Source organism: Centrocercus urophasianus, unplaced genomic scaffold (genome assembly GCF_019232065.1).
Source record: "Centrocercus urophasianus isolate 14NV4802_14NV808 unplaced genomic scaffold, USGS_Curo_1.0 seq_25, whole genome shotgun sequence".
Taxonomy (NCBI): Eukaryota; Metazoa; Chordata; class Aves; order Galliformes; family Phasianidae; genus Centrocercus; species Centrocercus urophasianus.
Genome location: NW_024884811.1, coordinates 10,690,279 through 10,706,365, shown reverse-complemented (window position 1 = coordinate 10,706,365; position 16,087 = coordinate 10,690,279). Strand labels below are relative to the sequence as shown.

Here is a 16,087-nt window from a genome sequence, read left to right as displayed (position 1 = left end):
CAACCCCTTCTTAATAAAAAAACATAATACAATTATTTTATAATTTCCCCCCCCCCCCTTAACAACATTCCATTTTTGCTTTAAAATGGAATACTTTTTTCAAGTTTTCCTAAAAATAAGATTACTTCTGAGTGTTAGGACTGCAATTTCAAGGAAAGCCAAAATTGTCTTAATAAGATTAGCAAAAGAAATAATTGTTGAAAATCATAGGGATTTTCTCTCCATTACATAAATATTTAATTATTCAAAAATTGCAACTGAAAATGATTTTAATTGCAGTTTTTGAATTTCAGTTCTGATTTCAGTTTAAATCCATTACGCACTCTGAAATTCATGAGAAATGAATTAGCTAGTACATCAACAGAAAAAGCAGTCAACCAGTTACGTAGTTTGAACTCTTCTAGTATGACAGAGGTGCGTGCAGGCACGTGCAATACTTGAGAAATGTGCAGCATGATTTTATAGACTGTGCTCCTTCTTTGAAAAGATATAGGAATTACCAAAAGATAGCTAACAAAAACACAGAAAAGTACAAAGCCAAAAAGCTTTTCTTCCAACAAAATAACAATTTCACCACAAGCGATGAATTTGGATACACGGAATAGATGAAATTACTCAGAGAGGTCTGCCTATAAAAGTTCTGTGCACACACAAGTTTTTGGAACTATCACTGAGTAACACTGAGGTAATGGCCTTCACAAGAAAAGCTCAGTGACTAAATCAATGATTTTTAAAGTTTCCTAGATGCCTTACAGCTCACATTAATACCTGAACAAGGAACTCCAACTGCACTTTTAAAAAGATCTGCAAATTCGTACACTGAGGTTTCAGTTTGAAGACAATTTCTGATCCTTGCCACTTTGTATCTGAGCAGAATTTGAACAAAGACAACAGAACACACTAGAAAAGCAAAGACATTAAGAAGTTAATGCACTGCCATGGACCATTCCATGCACTGTTAGCACTCTATTTTCCTACAAAGCAGGGGGAAAAAAAAAGAATGTTCTTTTCAAATCGAAATACACTAACAGGTTTTCAAGCAAAAATAATTCCATCGAGTATGTTTTTTAATGTTTTCTAATTTGTTTGGATGACCTCTCAGTAGTAATTTTCTGTACTAATTCAAAATTGTTGAACCACTGAAATAAGGGGATGGTAGAACAGTTTCCTCTTTTTGAGAGAAATACCATTATGCATTAGATAGATTCTGAAGAAATAATGAACGCTGTTCTAAACATACATAACTGCAGAAGAAAGCCTTGAATGAAAAGCAAAAACTCCATTCTCAGCCTCCTTGATCATTGGGAAACTTCATCACTTCCAAACGAGCTGAACTCCCTTCCATTATTCTTTTCTGCCTCATCCCTAGATTGCTCTCTACTCTTTTATGTTACTGCCCCATAAGTCTGGGGGAATGGCAGGGAGGGAAGTGTACAAGTTTTGTCACTGATCCATTTCTGCTCTCCTGCTACCATTTATCCCTGTATTATTCCATTTTCAAAAGCCACAACACTCAAGCTTACAACCAGACAACAATCTTTGATTTCAGCTTCCATGACACCCAGTTTCTCTCACATCCCACTCCTGTTAGTGAATTCTTTATTCAGTGAAACAGGCTGCCTGGAGAAGCTGTGGATGCCCCATCCCTGGAGACATTCAAGGCCAGATTGAATGGAATCTTGGGCAACCTGGTCTAGTGAATATGGCACAGGTTTAGAATTAGATGCTCTTCCAAGACAAGTCATTCACTGATTCCATGACCTTCAGAAATGCTGAGTGTTAAAAGGCAGCTAAAGAGTCCCATAACCAAACTGAACTCTGATCACCTTTTGCATGAAGCAAGTTTAAGAAATCTTTTGTTTATATTATCTCCACAAGCACTTTTTAACTGTTGGCAGTTATGAACAATCTTAACCTATGTTGCCTCACACTGCAGATACTTTTTTTTTTTCAAGCATGAACTAAATTCCAATTTTAACTATCTATGTGAATATGAAATGGATAGATTTTCTCTATTCAGCTATTCCTCAGCCTCCTTTCTGAAATGACCATAAACAATGCTCTTCATGAACTTCCATGAAGTACAAGTACCTAATTCCTATGGAATGCAGTGAGAAAATTCATATCATAGAGTGCATTCCCACTCGAATACAATGATAATTATGTGATCATAATCAACATCATTTTATTTATTAATTTCTACTACAATGAGCACCAAATACAAATAATACAGAAAAGTTTATGCAAAGTGATCAGCCAGACTCTTACATTGGTGAATAGAAGAATCATCATTTCAGCACTAAAAAGGCATTGTTACTTTTGCATTTTTAAAAAAAATCATCTTTTCAGAAGCAGCAGCTCACATTCTAGTGCTCAAAAATTCATTCCACTAAAATTGCAAGAAGAATGTCCGAAAGGAAAATACATCCTAAACCACTTATACAATCACAGATTCTTCATAAACTTGACCCAATGCATTACTAAATACTTTCCCATCTTTTTCATCTGATCAGGATACATTTTTTATTTTTATTTTTATTTTTATAAAAATTATAGAGTTCTATTTGGAAAGCATTTGTATAGCCACTAGCTTTATTAAAAAATTGTCATTTATTCTGAAGCAAATGCATCTTCTTTTGTTCATTCAAAATGTCTCAAGTAATAATTAAATTTCTGAGAAATCAGGAACTCCTCTGAAGAGTAGTTTCATAGACTTAAAGGCCCAGAAGTATCATGTGGTCAGATTTGTATCCATGGGGCTTCAGGTTTTCATTCAGTAATTGTTGACTAAAGCTCAGCAACTTTTGACCAAACAAGAAGTGTTTCAGAAGCCAGTTCTCCTCTGCTCCTGTAGTTTTTAATGCATACCACATAAGCATTCATAAATATACAATATTTATTAAAAATATTTATTAAAAAATGAACACAGTTTTTTATATCTGAAAGCATTTGAACGTTTCTATAACCACTGCTTTTCTTCCTGTACAGACCAGACTATGCCATGCTCTAGTTTCATTCAATTTTTAGTTTTGCAAGTAAAATTTCTTCCCTTTGAATTATGTTTTATTTTGTCCTGGCAAGAAAGATTTAAAAGAAAGTTCATTTTTCTAGGTCCATAGTGAAAATAAATGCTTTTGTCCTACATTTTTCTCAGCCACATTAGAAGTACTTACACACTTCAAACCCTTCACTAAGGAACAGGGAAAAATGATTTCCTAGAATTTCCTGGGTAACCTTCTATCACTGAGGTTCATTCACTCTAGCAGAGTAAGCAAAGAAGTCAGACAAGATAGCCAGTAGGGGGAAAGGTCAAACTCTCACTGAGTTTATATGTGCTGAGTTATAGTTAAAATTACACACTATTTTTCTGCAACAGTACCACTTCCAGGAATGCTCCCATTCATTCTCACCTTTGTCCTGCTCCTTACCTGTGCTTCTACACTCATCCAAATGCCTTGTGATCTGATTTTGTCCAGAAAGAGGACCAGAAGGAAGAAGAACAGTAAGTTTTATGCCCAAACTAGTTCATCATGTGGCCACAATTCCTTACAATTTCTTACTTTCTTCTTTCCTCTCATGACAGTGACTCAAAGGTAACAAACACAGCTTATTCCAAATTTGAAATTTTTAATTTAAATTTGTTTAAAAGGTCACTTTTGTATTTTGCAGCAGTAAATATTTACTATCCAATTTGCTATTAGTATAATTATTCTAACAATGCAACACTGAAGGACCTTTTAAATATATGCATTGGATGCAGACTTGTAACACTATGAAATTGTTTTTCTATTCACATCCAACTAGGACTCTACTTACAGATTATTTCACTTGCTGTAGATTATTTTCTTTTTAATTGCATTATATTTTATTTATATTACTCTATTTTAGGATCTTTTAATATCTAAATCCTCCAGCAGCTCTGAAGAAGTTCTTCAATCAGAAAGGGATTTCCTAAGAGATGTGTATATAACAATCATTTCAGCATTCTTCTAAACATGGCAAAACTAATATTTCTTAAACGTCAGTTTAATAATCCTTCTCTCCTGCAAATGTGCTCACAACTGAAGTCTGACAAATAACTCCACAGTTCTCACATAGGCCACAGTTGTGAAGGAAGCAGCCAATACTCAAAATAGCAGAGTCCAGTTCCAAAACAATCTTTAAATATCAGGGGATACACCTTGGACGAGGAGTAGTATTTGCTGTGAAGGGATTGCAAATATTAAGGTCGTTAAGGTCACTATGATCTCAAAACAGGGTAGGAATCCATATTTTGGCTATTTGCTGCAGTAATTTGAAGATAAATTACTTCACAAATTGTTTCTTGACGAACCAAAAATCTGCCCCCAATTTAACTTTGCTGTAGACATCCCTGTCATTAAGTACACAGATTTGCAACAGCTGGTGTTTAAGAATTTATCTAGGTGAACTATTTCACAAGGTTTAAGCAGGGCAAGAAAAGGGCTGACTGCAGCCAGTACTTCCATTTTCATTCTTGGCTTAAGGCTAAGTTTTTGCATTACCTGCTGCTGGAGGGCACAGAGATACTGCATGCTCTCTGAAGCTTAACCTCTTAACACTGTACTGCACAATGCCATTTTCAGATTGTTAGTAATGACACATATAATAATATCCACACATCAGTAAGTTGAAAGGTTTACCAAGCAATCTATTTTTGCTTAAGTAGCAGAAAATACAAGACAGAAACTATGGCAAATTAGCATGAAGAACGATTTCTGTCATGCAAAATAAAAAGAAACAATTGAATCTTCGAATTAAGCCTATTGTGCAGCTAGCTTGGATCATAAAGCATTAAGACCAGAAAGAGCAGTTTTGACAGATCTCCATCTCTCCCTCATGAGAATGAACCCCCATCGATCTTATCAAAGCTGGATGTTCTCATTCAACAATTATTTAGCTTTAAGACATTAAGAGAAGTAGAAGATATTTATTTACACAATAATTTCCAAACAAGGGAGAGGAAAATTGCAGTGTAATAGATTCTGGTCCCTACTTCACTAAGGTGGTTCTTTTAGCAAGAAGAGTCACCCTCCAATTTTCTCTTAGCAGAAAATGACATTGGACAGCATTCACAACTCAAAACCCAAACGCCTAAATTACTCCCAAATAGATAAAAACACCACAATCCATATAATGAAGAAATTTTGCTCTGAAAACACTGTTCGTAAGTCAAAGACATTTTTAATCATGCTCTGATGAAGAAAAAGAGAAAATTGAGAAAGACTTTTCTCTGGAGTATGACAAACTAAATTACAGATTTAAAGTAAGACCTTGTTTGCAAGAGATAAAAAGCACTTGCAAGTGGCTCACTACGTAATATCTTTATGCATTTCTTTTTTCCTGAAAATGATATTTAGAAAGATAACAATCTTAAAATAGATTGAGAAGAGTTTTGGCTCATGACTGTGATTCTCTATATGTAAAGTCCTACATTTTCAGTCTACATTTAAAAGTCCTAGCATTACTAAAAAAAGGGGATCTAGAAAATACCTTCAATGATTTCCCCTGAAACTAGTGTCAACAACTTTTAAGTATGAAAGAAACTTATCTATTGCCTGCACAATTGGATAACTAAAAGAAAACTCAACAAAAGCTACACTCTATGGGTGCCTTTACATGTGCAGTCATGAAAACAGCCTTAAATATAAAAAATCACAAGCTCCCCAAAACCAGCGCCCCAACACGTAATGTAGCTGCTTCACCACTGAACTGGTAATGCTTCATGCTTCAACCTTCACTACCTTGACATGGCTTCTATACGTCCTCAGAAGATTCACATGGCTGTTTGCCTCTTAAGTACAGTGGCTACTGACAGCCTTCAGTTCATCCTCCTTGTCACTTCTAAACATTGTTCTGACTTTGGAAGCGACTTGTAGTTTGCATACTGGTTCATAGGAATATACTGAAAAACCCAGCTCCTAGCATTATAAACAGAGTATCACAGGTTCCAAAATTTAAAATAAAAAAAAAGTTTATCGTCAGAGCAGTGCTTTTATTCACTTGCAACGCAATTTACAATGGTCTTCTCACCATAAACCTGCTTAGACACCTTCACACTACCCTCTCTTCTGGTGAGAAACTTATTTCTTTATATTTCCTAATTCAGAAGGGCTCCAAAACAACATTAAGAAGCAATTTCCAAATGACTAACTCTTTATTATTGTAATTTTAATAATGAGGCTATTTTACAACATATCTGTTGACTCAAATACAGTTGCCCGACTTTTGTGTTCCAATTGACATGCACAGTCTTTATTTCAACAACACTCACTTGAAATCACTTAGCAGCTATTTAAAAAGATTTCATTGTGTGCTACTGTCACACCATCAAAACAACTTATAAATATCTTTGATATGAAAAAGTGGAATAAATATGGAATAAACACCACAAAATTTGAGATGACATGATGTAAAGGCTCCATATTTAAATCACAGAATCATAGAATCAAAGTAACTTCTTTATTTACAGTTTTTAGAACAAAATGCCAAATGCTTTTTTTTGGGGGGGTGTTTATTTTCTCTCTAGTGGAAGATATCTCTGTGGTAGCAGGGCTGAAACTAGATGATCTTTAACTGATCTATGATTTTGATTGGAAAAACAAAAAACAAACAAACAAAAAAATAAACTAAAAGTAGCTAACCAGGAACTGAATACAGACAAACAGGATTACATTTACTGATTAGTATTTCAGCTTAGCTTCTCCTGTAACTTTTTCTGATATGGAGAATATAATATGAAGTATATTCTCCAATGATGTCTGCAAAATCAATTAGATTCACCTACAAGCTGACTGGATATTTTTTCTAAATAATTACTGTAGTTTTGAACTGAGCTATTGATGATACTTTTTAATTCTTATGGCATACACCTTCTGAAGTACTTTATCTACCTATCTCCTGCATGGAGTGAAACACATGAAACACAAAATTTAGCTGAAAAGCTAAAGCAACTGTACTTCTCAACAATAAATATAACTAACATCTGTTGCAGAAACTGCTTGGCACTTGTTCAGTTTTGTGAGGGATTTTTTGTTACAGATAAATATTTTTCTACAATTCCTATTACACACCACTCAACTCAGACATTTTCTTTAATTATACTCCAAGGGATCCTTTCGTATCCATTAAAGAAAGGTAAATTGTTGTCTAAAAAAATACTTGCTTCTTTTAAATTTCAATTGCGATTCATTTATTTTATGACACAAGAAATATCAAGACAATATCTAAATATAATGAAGTCAGTTCTGCAAAAAAAGACCAAGAAAATTCTCAATGCTCAAGAGATTGTTAAATCTTTAAAAATGCTCTTTTGGAAACAAGAAATAGTCATACAATTATACATTATTTTATTTTCATTCATGCCCCACCTCACTAATAAGAACAAAAGCACAGCAAAAAGCACACCTTTAAGAAAGCTAGAAATTTCTAATTCAACATCTGCAAAACTGAGTAAGGCTCCTGCTTTGCATTCAAGCAAGCACATGACATCATTTTTTCAGGGACAAAATACCAGGAATAATTGTGTGACAGTCTCCCTCAGTTCATCAAAATACTCTTCTTTTTTTTTTTTTTTCCTTATTATTCTTAAGTAAAGAATTTCAAAGACATACACTGACATCTTGATACAATATTTTTTTTTCTGAACCTATGCATTAGTTGTGCACATTTACTAGAATTACTGTATTCAGCATTCCAGAATGACTCAAAGTAGTAATCAAGATTTGTTTGCTATGAATATACACCATATACACAATAGAAATATATTTAAATGCTACAGAGAGAATATAAAAATCTATTCCTCTACTGAGATGTCCAATTGGTAACGACAGAGAGGGATGAGGAGGGAATGAGAGTAAATGAGGATAAACAAGAAGATATGTTTATTCTAAGTACATGAAGGATTTATTATATGCTGAAAAGTCTGTTTGTTCACCTAGGCTCAAGTGCAAAATGAAAAGTTTCGTCTATAAATTGCAAACTAACTGGCACATGTCACTTGGCAGAAAGACAGTGGTTCCTCCCTTGTATTCACTACTCACATGAATCCAGAGAATAAACGTTTCTCAAATAAGATCAATAATCATACAAGAAATGCTTGAAAATACTTAAATAATAAAAAAGAAATGTCTGTTGATGGAAATCATAACTGCACTGCTCTGTTAAAAAATAAAATCATAACGCTTTGGGGAGATTTGGATAAATTAAATTAAACATGATTTAAATGAAGGCATGTCTCAGGGTATTGTCATTGGACTAGAAAGGATTAAGAAAAAATGCTTTACTTTTACCTTGAACATTAAACTAGAAGAAAATAAATTTGTGTATTACGATCATTCACTCCAAACATTAATTGTCATTTCCTAAATCTATTTTTGGATGAATGAGACGTAGAACTTGAGGTTTCAATCCCTGTATCATTTGAGCTTAACTTCATTTGAGTAACTTTATATACTAAATCCATATCCTTTTTCTTTTTTAAACATAGATTCTTGGATTAAAGGATCAACAATTTAATACAAAATTCTACAGTTTAACTTGCACTTATTTTCTTCCTCTTGTACTAAAAATCTCACTATATCTCAATCCCATTTACATTTCTCCCTTTTAGCACAAACTTTCTATTCTATTTTGGCAAAAGAGACATAATGCCAATAATGCAGGAGAGAAAGCATACACAAATGTAGCGTACCAACAGTTAACCTACATAAGATTAAGTTGTGCAATTAATGCAATCAGTATTCTTTATAAGGGTAATGCTTTGGACAAAGAAGCACATCTGTGACAGCAGAATTTAGAATAACAATCAGCAACAAATTAAGGTGCTGAAAGAGTCTTGATTTTGCTGTGTGAAAAACATGACTCAAAGAACAAGCAAGATTTCACATACAATCTTTAATGTGAAGAGTCCTTTAAATGACATTTACAAACAGAATGACAAAACTGAATTTTAATTTCTTCTTATAACTTCGGAAATAGAGTCTCTTGTTATGAATAAATACTTTCTGCATTTCCTCTAAGACAAATGACTTCACTGGAAAGTATCAATGAAGATTTTTTTCAGAAACTTAAGGGCAAATGGTACACTGAATAGAAAAAAACATATGACTTACCAAGCAGTGAATACAAGATAAAGATATTATTTAAGAAGAAGAAAATCAGAACAGGTTAAGAACTTCAGAAAAAGAACTGCAACTGCGCTCTCACACCAGCATGTAAAAGTTAAGGAAAAAAGCTTTTATGGAAAAGGCTCCTCACAACAGCAAACAACCTATTAGTTTAAGCAATTTCAAAGAATGGAGTAATGGGATAGACTAAAACCAATAGCAAATAAAATAAAAAACAAGCAGAAGAAACAACAAAAAACCCATAAAACACTGTCCTAGCATCTTTTGATAAGAGTAGTTAAAAACATCTTTTTACCCTCAAGCAAATCATGGAGAAAATGCAGGAGAATTCTGTTTGTATCCAAGAATTTCTTGTTGATAATGCATTGGAACAAGTTCTTAGGGTCAGGGACTGTTCTTGTTCAGTGTACTTACAATGAAGGATGACTGAAGCCAGTCCTTAACTAGGATGTCAGGATAATAAATAACAATGGATCAGCAGTGTGCAGACAGTAAATATAAATAGTCAAGATAATGTCACAATAACGTACCTCTTGTACAGAGCGAGCTGCTGGTTTGTCCTGATGATTGGCCAGTATTAAAAATGGCAAAGTACATAACTGTGGGTGCTGGAGAGCTGAATGTAGTTCATTCCTCGCAGTTTCTAGATCGTCTTCAGAGGAGGCACTGTCTAATACAAATATTACTCCTTGGGATCCTTGGTAGTAACGACTCCAGTATTTCCTGATATTGTCAGCACCTTTCAAAACAACAGTAACTAATTAGAGCAAATATAATGGAACATCTTTAAAACTTGTAATTGAAAATAACCCTTCTATTTGTAACAACCAAAGCAATCTACTAATTTTTTTTATCATAAATATACATCAATGAAAAAACAAAAAGGAAAAAAGCACCCATAAATCTGGCACACACACAAAAACTAACATCATTTAAATAAGGAAAGAAAGTGACTCAAGGCCCTGACTGGTAGAACTGCTACACTATTCCCACCTAATCTAGGCTAGTCCTGTACTTTTTCACTGAAATATCCCAATATTAACACATGAACAAGATGGCCTTTGCTCATTATTTCTATCGTAGCCCCACAGCTGTAAATTGTAATTTCCTTCATGTCAGTTATTCAATATTAAGTACGCAAAGTCTTTTATTTCACACCTCCAAACTTCCAAATACCTTGTAATCAAGGAAAAAAGGTGTCAGGAAAGCCTATTAAAATTACAATTACATGTAAAATGATAAGAATGGTAATACACTAGTGAGTTGAATAGCAAGTGATAAGATAAGGTGGTAATTTTCAAAGGTATTCATTTCAACTATTTTGCTCTGTCAACCACACAGCAGATTCTGGAAAAGCCAGCCCCACAGTATGCATGGTGAATGACTACAGGCTTATGTGTGACAGTAAGTCTTAGGGCACAGTTCAGCAGCACTCCGTCAACTCAACAGAAGCAAAGCAATAAGGTTATATCTAGAAAGTTTTTGTGTACCCTGGAGAACAGCATATGTTGCAATGTTAAGGTAGGAAAAAAGGATATTTGACAGCTGTCAAACTATCTAAATTAAATTTGGACACAGGCTACTCTTTGAATGTCTGAATCTGGCACTAGACTCATGGGGTCTAGCATTAAAAAGTGAACAGTGGCAGCAATACTCTAGAAGAAAACTTGACATGTTTGCAAGACAGTGATTTGTGGAGATGTGCTGAAGGTATCCTTTACATACACCTCAAATCTTACGTAGGGATAGGAAAAAGTGAACTTCAGTGTTGACAAAGATACCAAGTGCTGATAAGAAAACTTTCTTTTCCAGTGAAATAAAACAACTATCACAGATGTTCTGATCAACATGTAGTCACAAAATGACAAGATAATGTAAAATAATTAGTAAAACACTGCTGTGATACTTAAAATATTCATTTAATTTATGCACTGTACAATTGAAAAGAGCTAGTAAAAGGTGAAGACTAGTATTTAAGAAGGAATTCACACCATGTCCTTTAAGTATCCAACACAGACTATTCAATTCTCACTGCACAGAGTTACACCCTTCTCTGTATTCAAGACACTGGAACCTCAAGCATCCAGTCCCAGTCTCTTTATTTTGTACTCAGCACAATTTAGGTGGCTAATAAACTTTTTCCTATAGGGAACATTCCGTGCTTCATTCATAGTGGTATGAAGCTATTTTATTTCCCTTATTTTCAGTACTTTCAGAAGAACAGAACACAGCATCACAAAAAAATGTCACTGAAAGGAATTCAAAGATGTCAGATTTGTTAGCTGTCAAACTTTCAGCAAGTCTCCAGCAATAGAACAACAAATGTCAAAGAGACCTTACTTCAAGGTAGATGAGCCTGTGCATGAAAGCTTCTATTAAATTGAAGTTCCTGGAAACCATCTCTCATCTTTTCTCTGCCTCCCAGATTTTCCTGGTGAGATTTCTATGAAAGTCAAGTTTTCAGTTTTCCTCTCTTAGCAACCACAAGTGCCATCTCAAACTTTGAATCTCCAGCTATCCAGGTATTTAGAAACATTAAGACAACATACAGGTTTCAAGCAGTTGTAAGTTTTAAAAACATATTTATACTTGTCTGTGAAAAGTCTGTTTGATCACTTAGGCATATATATTATGTATATTATACTGCCATCTTAAAATAAAGCATGCAATTTAAAATAAAAATCTCTGGCTCTAGTTATTAGATTTTAGAGATTATTTGATAAGGACAGTAAGAAAATACATGCCATACAATATGTGTTAGTATTTATTCAACTCTAGAACTGAAGTTTTAATAGTTCGTAGTAGGCGGTGCCATGGTGGATTTTATGTCTGACAGCTGTTCTGAAACTCTTTTTTTTTTTCCTCTTTCTCTGGAAACACAAACACAGCAAGTCCTCTAGGAGAGAGAATCATTGAGTGCTTTCCTCTCTTCCTATTATTCCATCTCTATCCTCCCTCTAACTCTGTTGGAGAAGCTATAGCAGCTCAGATTGCAGAAACAGCAAAGCAGCTTGCCAGGCTGAATACCACTACCAGCTCCCAGCATGGCTTAGATGCACCCTCATCTTTGCTGAGTCACCTTCAGCTACAGCACTCATAATCTCCAACGGAAAGCTCTTTATGCATCTATCTCCACAGTACTTAACATCAGCAGGCATATAGCGAATGCAGTAAGTCTACTACAGCTGTGTTATTTCTGTCTGTCTAGCCCTTCAGCTGACTAGCTCACAAAAGTTTGAATCAGCTCTAGGCTTTGAAAGGTTCAAAGCTATTTCTGGCTTGAATCGAAAAATCAAAACTTCTTTTGGAAATGAGAGTTGCTTATAAAGTGTAGGAACAGTTAATGATGATAAGCTATAATGCCATGCTTCACCCCATCAGTTCAGCCTGAAGAAAGTAGTTTCATGTTCATTAGGAGAAAGAGCCTTTTTAGCACACCAAGAAGTTTTGACTTTTCACAAAAATTCTATTCAACAAAAACTAAACCCCACACTGCATACACTGAAATTAGAAAATTTTGATTTTTTCCTTATCAAAGATATGTATAAGAGGATAAGCAGTGCTTGCATAACTCCTATTTGCTTCAAGTAAGACAGGAGATAGACTGTGTATTCACACTGCAAAGAGCTAATTGTAAAAAGAACATTTCCTCTAAACATTGAAAAGATCACTACTGCTCACTGTCTGTCTAAATTTCCTCAGGAGTCAACAAGATCAGCAAACAAGTGTAATGATCTCTGTTATATATGAAAGGAGGAAACTATTTGAGTGATTCTGGGCTTTGGCACTATTTGAACTGAGGGCCATGTATGACTGATAGCAAACAGATACGTCTTTAATGCTTTCAGAATACGAATACCTCTACGAGACTCATAGTTTGGACAGCTCATCAGGGTCATGTAAAAATGTCACTTGCTAATATGCTCCGTAAACTGTTAGATGCAGATACGTCACATGCAGTTGGCTGAACATGCACTCCATTACCAGATTTTGTAAAGGTGTCAACTGCCTTTTACTCTAATACAGCAAAGAAATTTTACTGTTTTGTTCAAATATGTCCCAGTGAGCATGACTGAGGCTGGCATTTATTTGCAGTATCAGTTTTCTGATGACTAAACAGATGAAATTTTAGCTCCCCTAGTAGGCTATGTTGTTACAAGAGTGTTCAGTCCTACGCTTTTTCTTCAAAGGACAAGGTAGGATTGTGGTTTGCCCATACCTATTTAAATACTAAATTCTATTTAATGGGTCACTGTCATTTTCCCCACCCTATTTCATTTTTTCTCAAGGCAGATAGGACCTGACAGCCATTGCCATCTTCTCCAGGAGCTTGTGCTTCCCATTCAACTTGGTTTGCACACAGCATGACTTCCCCTTCCTACTTTCTCTTCTTTCGCTTGTTACTTCCAAATTAGGACAAAATACACATGCTTTGTTTAACCAGTCATGTTTAAAATTACTGGTTCTTGAGCTCTCACCTAAACAATTAACAGTTTAACAGTGCGAATTTATTACTATAGTCACGAAACTTAAGGAGGAACAGCAGTGGGGAGGACAGTTCTCTTATGCTGGTCTTGCTCAATTTCATGGAAATCCAAGCATCCTTGATATTAAGCATTTTGTTTTTGCTGAGCAGCTAACACTTAAATGGAATTTAAAAGATGATTACACAACACGTTGATTTTCTATGTTTACGAAAAAGGCCTTTAAGTAGATTAAAAAAACTTAACACAAATACATGGCAATATATTTTAGTACATAAAACAGAGAAAGTTACTAAATCCTCAAACATGTTGTTAGTATTTATAAACTTGGGAAGAAGAAAAAAGAGCTGTTCACATCCAAAATCACTCATTTAAATTTGACCGGGCTCAGCAGTTGGCATTTCACAGTAGTTTCTAAGCTTGCGTTTACAAGATAGCAAGCTAAATTATAAAATAGACTTATTCCAAAAAAACAACTGTAAATTATTAGGTGGCTTCCAGAATGGGCCTGTAATCTTGACTTTGGCCTAAGTATACACATCATGCAGATGCCATGACATTGCATTCTGTTTTGACAGCATTTCAACAGTGAATGACTGTATAAACATACTGAATAAATGATGGTACTTGGTCTCCAGATTGGAAAAACACTTCTTAGAGTCAAAGAAAAAGCTTTGTATTGCCTATACACCTTTATTATCTATCTTGAGAATAAACTCCAGCATTCCATATCCCCAACTTTTTCCAGAGTTAGAAGAAAACAGAAGCTTCCAAACAATGTTTGTATCTGCCTTGTTTTTGTAATCTGTCCTTACTCTTGTTTGTGCTCTTCACACACAATTTCACCTACAGCTACCAACAAAGACTGTTGAACCATAACAGGAAATCATCAAATCTGTTATTTTTTTCTTTACCTTTATTCAGCTAAGTTGTGTAACATAAAGAGATGTTTCAAGTTACCCTGGAAAGAGTACAATCTGAAAAAATGTGGTTTAGGGCACACAACATCTGGGGCACAGTAATCCAAACTACAGACATTTTATGGACAAAGTTTTTGGAAGAAAGAAGTTCTCTTTTGACTTCACAGAGAGAGAGCAAGAAGGGATTATTTGTATACTAAAATAGAGACTTAGAGAATGGGAAGTTCGGCTCAATCAGTAAATAAAGCAAGAGCTCCTTTTCAAGTAATACACTTGATTTGAAAGTTACATTCTTATATAGAATATACGTTTTATGTAATTTTTTTTATATGTGTGGAATTTGATAAAATTTCTGATTTCCAGTAGAAAGGCAGTCTGGCTTAAAAATAAGAACAGTAAAAACAAAAGCAGAAACAGCATTGGTTTTGTTTTACTTTTCTTTAATATTCTAATTTCATATACCTCAAAATGTAATATGTATTTATTATATATGTGTATATACACACACACATCATATACATATATATGGGCTGGTGGGCAAATATATATTGATCTACACAAGAGCACAACAAACTTTGTTCCATGTCCCTAATCCTAAAGCCCAATGAAGAGATAATTAGAGTAGAACAAAAAAAAAAAAAAGTGTTCTCTACATTTGGCATTAAACTTTACAACCCCTACAGAAATGAAGAAACAAAACCTGGCCAATTCCAGCAGGCAAGCAGGACACTAGAAACTATTAACATCTTCAGCCTCAAAGAAGGATCCTGTTCCAGCCAAATGAAAAGAATACTACACAGTCAGCATCTGTTTCACATAGGCTGCTTGGCTGCCTTGAAGAACCTTAAATAGTATGACTTTTGCTGTTAGTTCTTTAAATATTGGCTGTTACTACTTTGCTGTACGAAGTCATCTGAACCTTTCAGTTTTCAGTTACATAAACCTAAAAGATAATTCTAAAATAGAATATATAAAACCAAACTATACAGAATTTCACCTTTGAATAACATGAACACCCTTGAATAAAAGCGGTTAATTGTTAAAAAGAAGCATCCCCACCTTCCTCCAAATGCCTGGACAAGACCCTCAAAAGAACTCAGATAACAACTTCTTAGCAACTGAATGCAAAAGCAGGAATAAGAACAAAAACAGGGGCTTCCCTTCCGTAACACTTTCTGATCAGTCTTTCTCATTGTTATCTGCTGTGGTGGAAAATGTTATACAAATAGCAGTTTGATATTACGAGAATCGCTCGTACTCAATATTCCAGGCTCAAACAGAATTTGCTATGAATCACAATTTATTTCATACTTTTGCAATAAAAGGCAACCTTGAGAAAAGGTATGCCAGATCAGACAGACACAGCAGTTCGTATTTTCTACTTCCCTGCGCAAAATTTCCTTCCATATCCTCATTGGCTGTATACTCCAGGGTTAACAGCCTATCCAATGTTTCTAATTCCCTTAGTGGATTTCCCACCCCTGTTTACTGCTAGAGTAACCTTTCCCTGTCCTCCTCTATTCTTGTTTATGGTATG

The 16,087-nt window shown here is 34.7% G+C and overlaps 1 protein-coding gene across 5 annotated transcripts in view; it reads right to left on the bottom strand.

Annotated features, from left to right (window-relative positions):
• ARL15 (ADP ribosylation factor like GTPase 15) overlaps positions 1-16,087 on the bottom strand; it is a 222,276-nt gene that overhangs the window by 120,759 nt on the left and 85,430 nt on the right. For 3 of the 5 annotated variants that reach the window (XM_042825725.1, XM_042825727.1, XM_042825726.1), the window contains one exon: positions 9,677-9,885. In XM_042825725.1, coding sequence (XP_042681659.1) covers positions 9,677-9,885 — 209 coding nt within the window. Of the gene's footprint in view, positions 1-2,168; positions 2,849-8,140; positions 9,590-9,676; positions 9,886-16,087 lie in introns of those variants that run through there. The other 2 variants (XM_042825729.1, XM_042825728.1) reach the window with 2 other exon arrangements.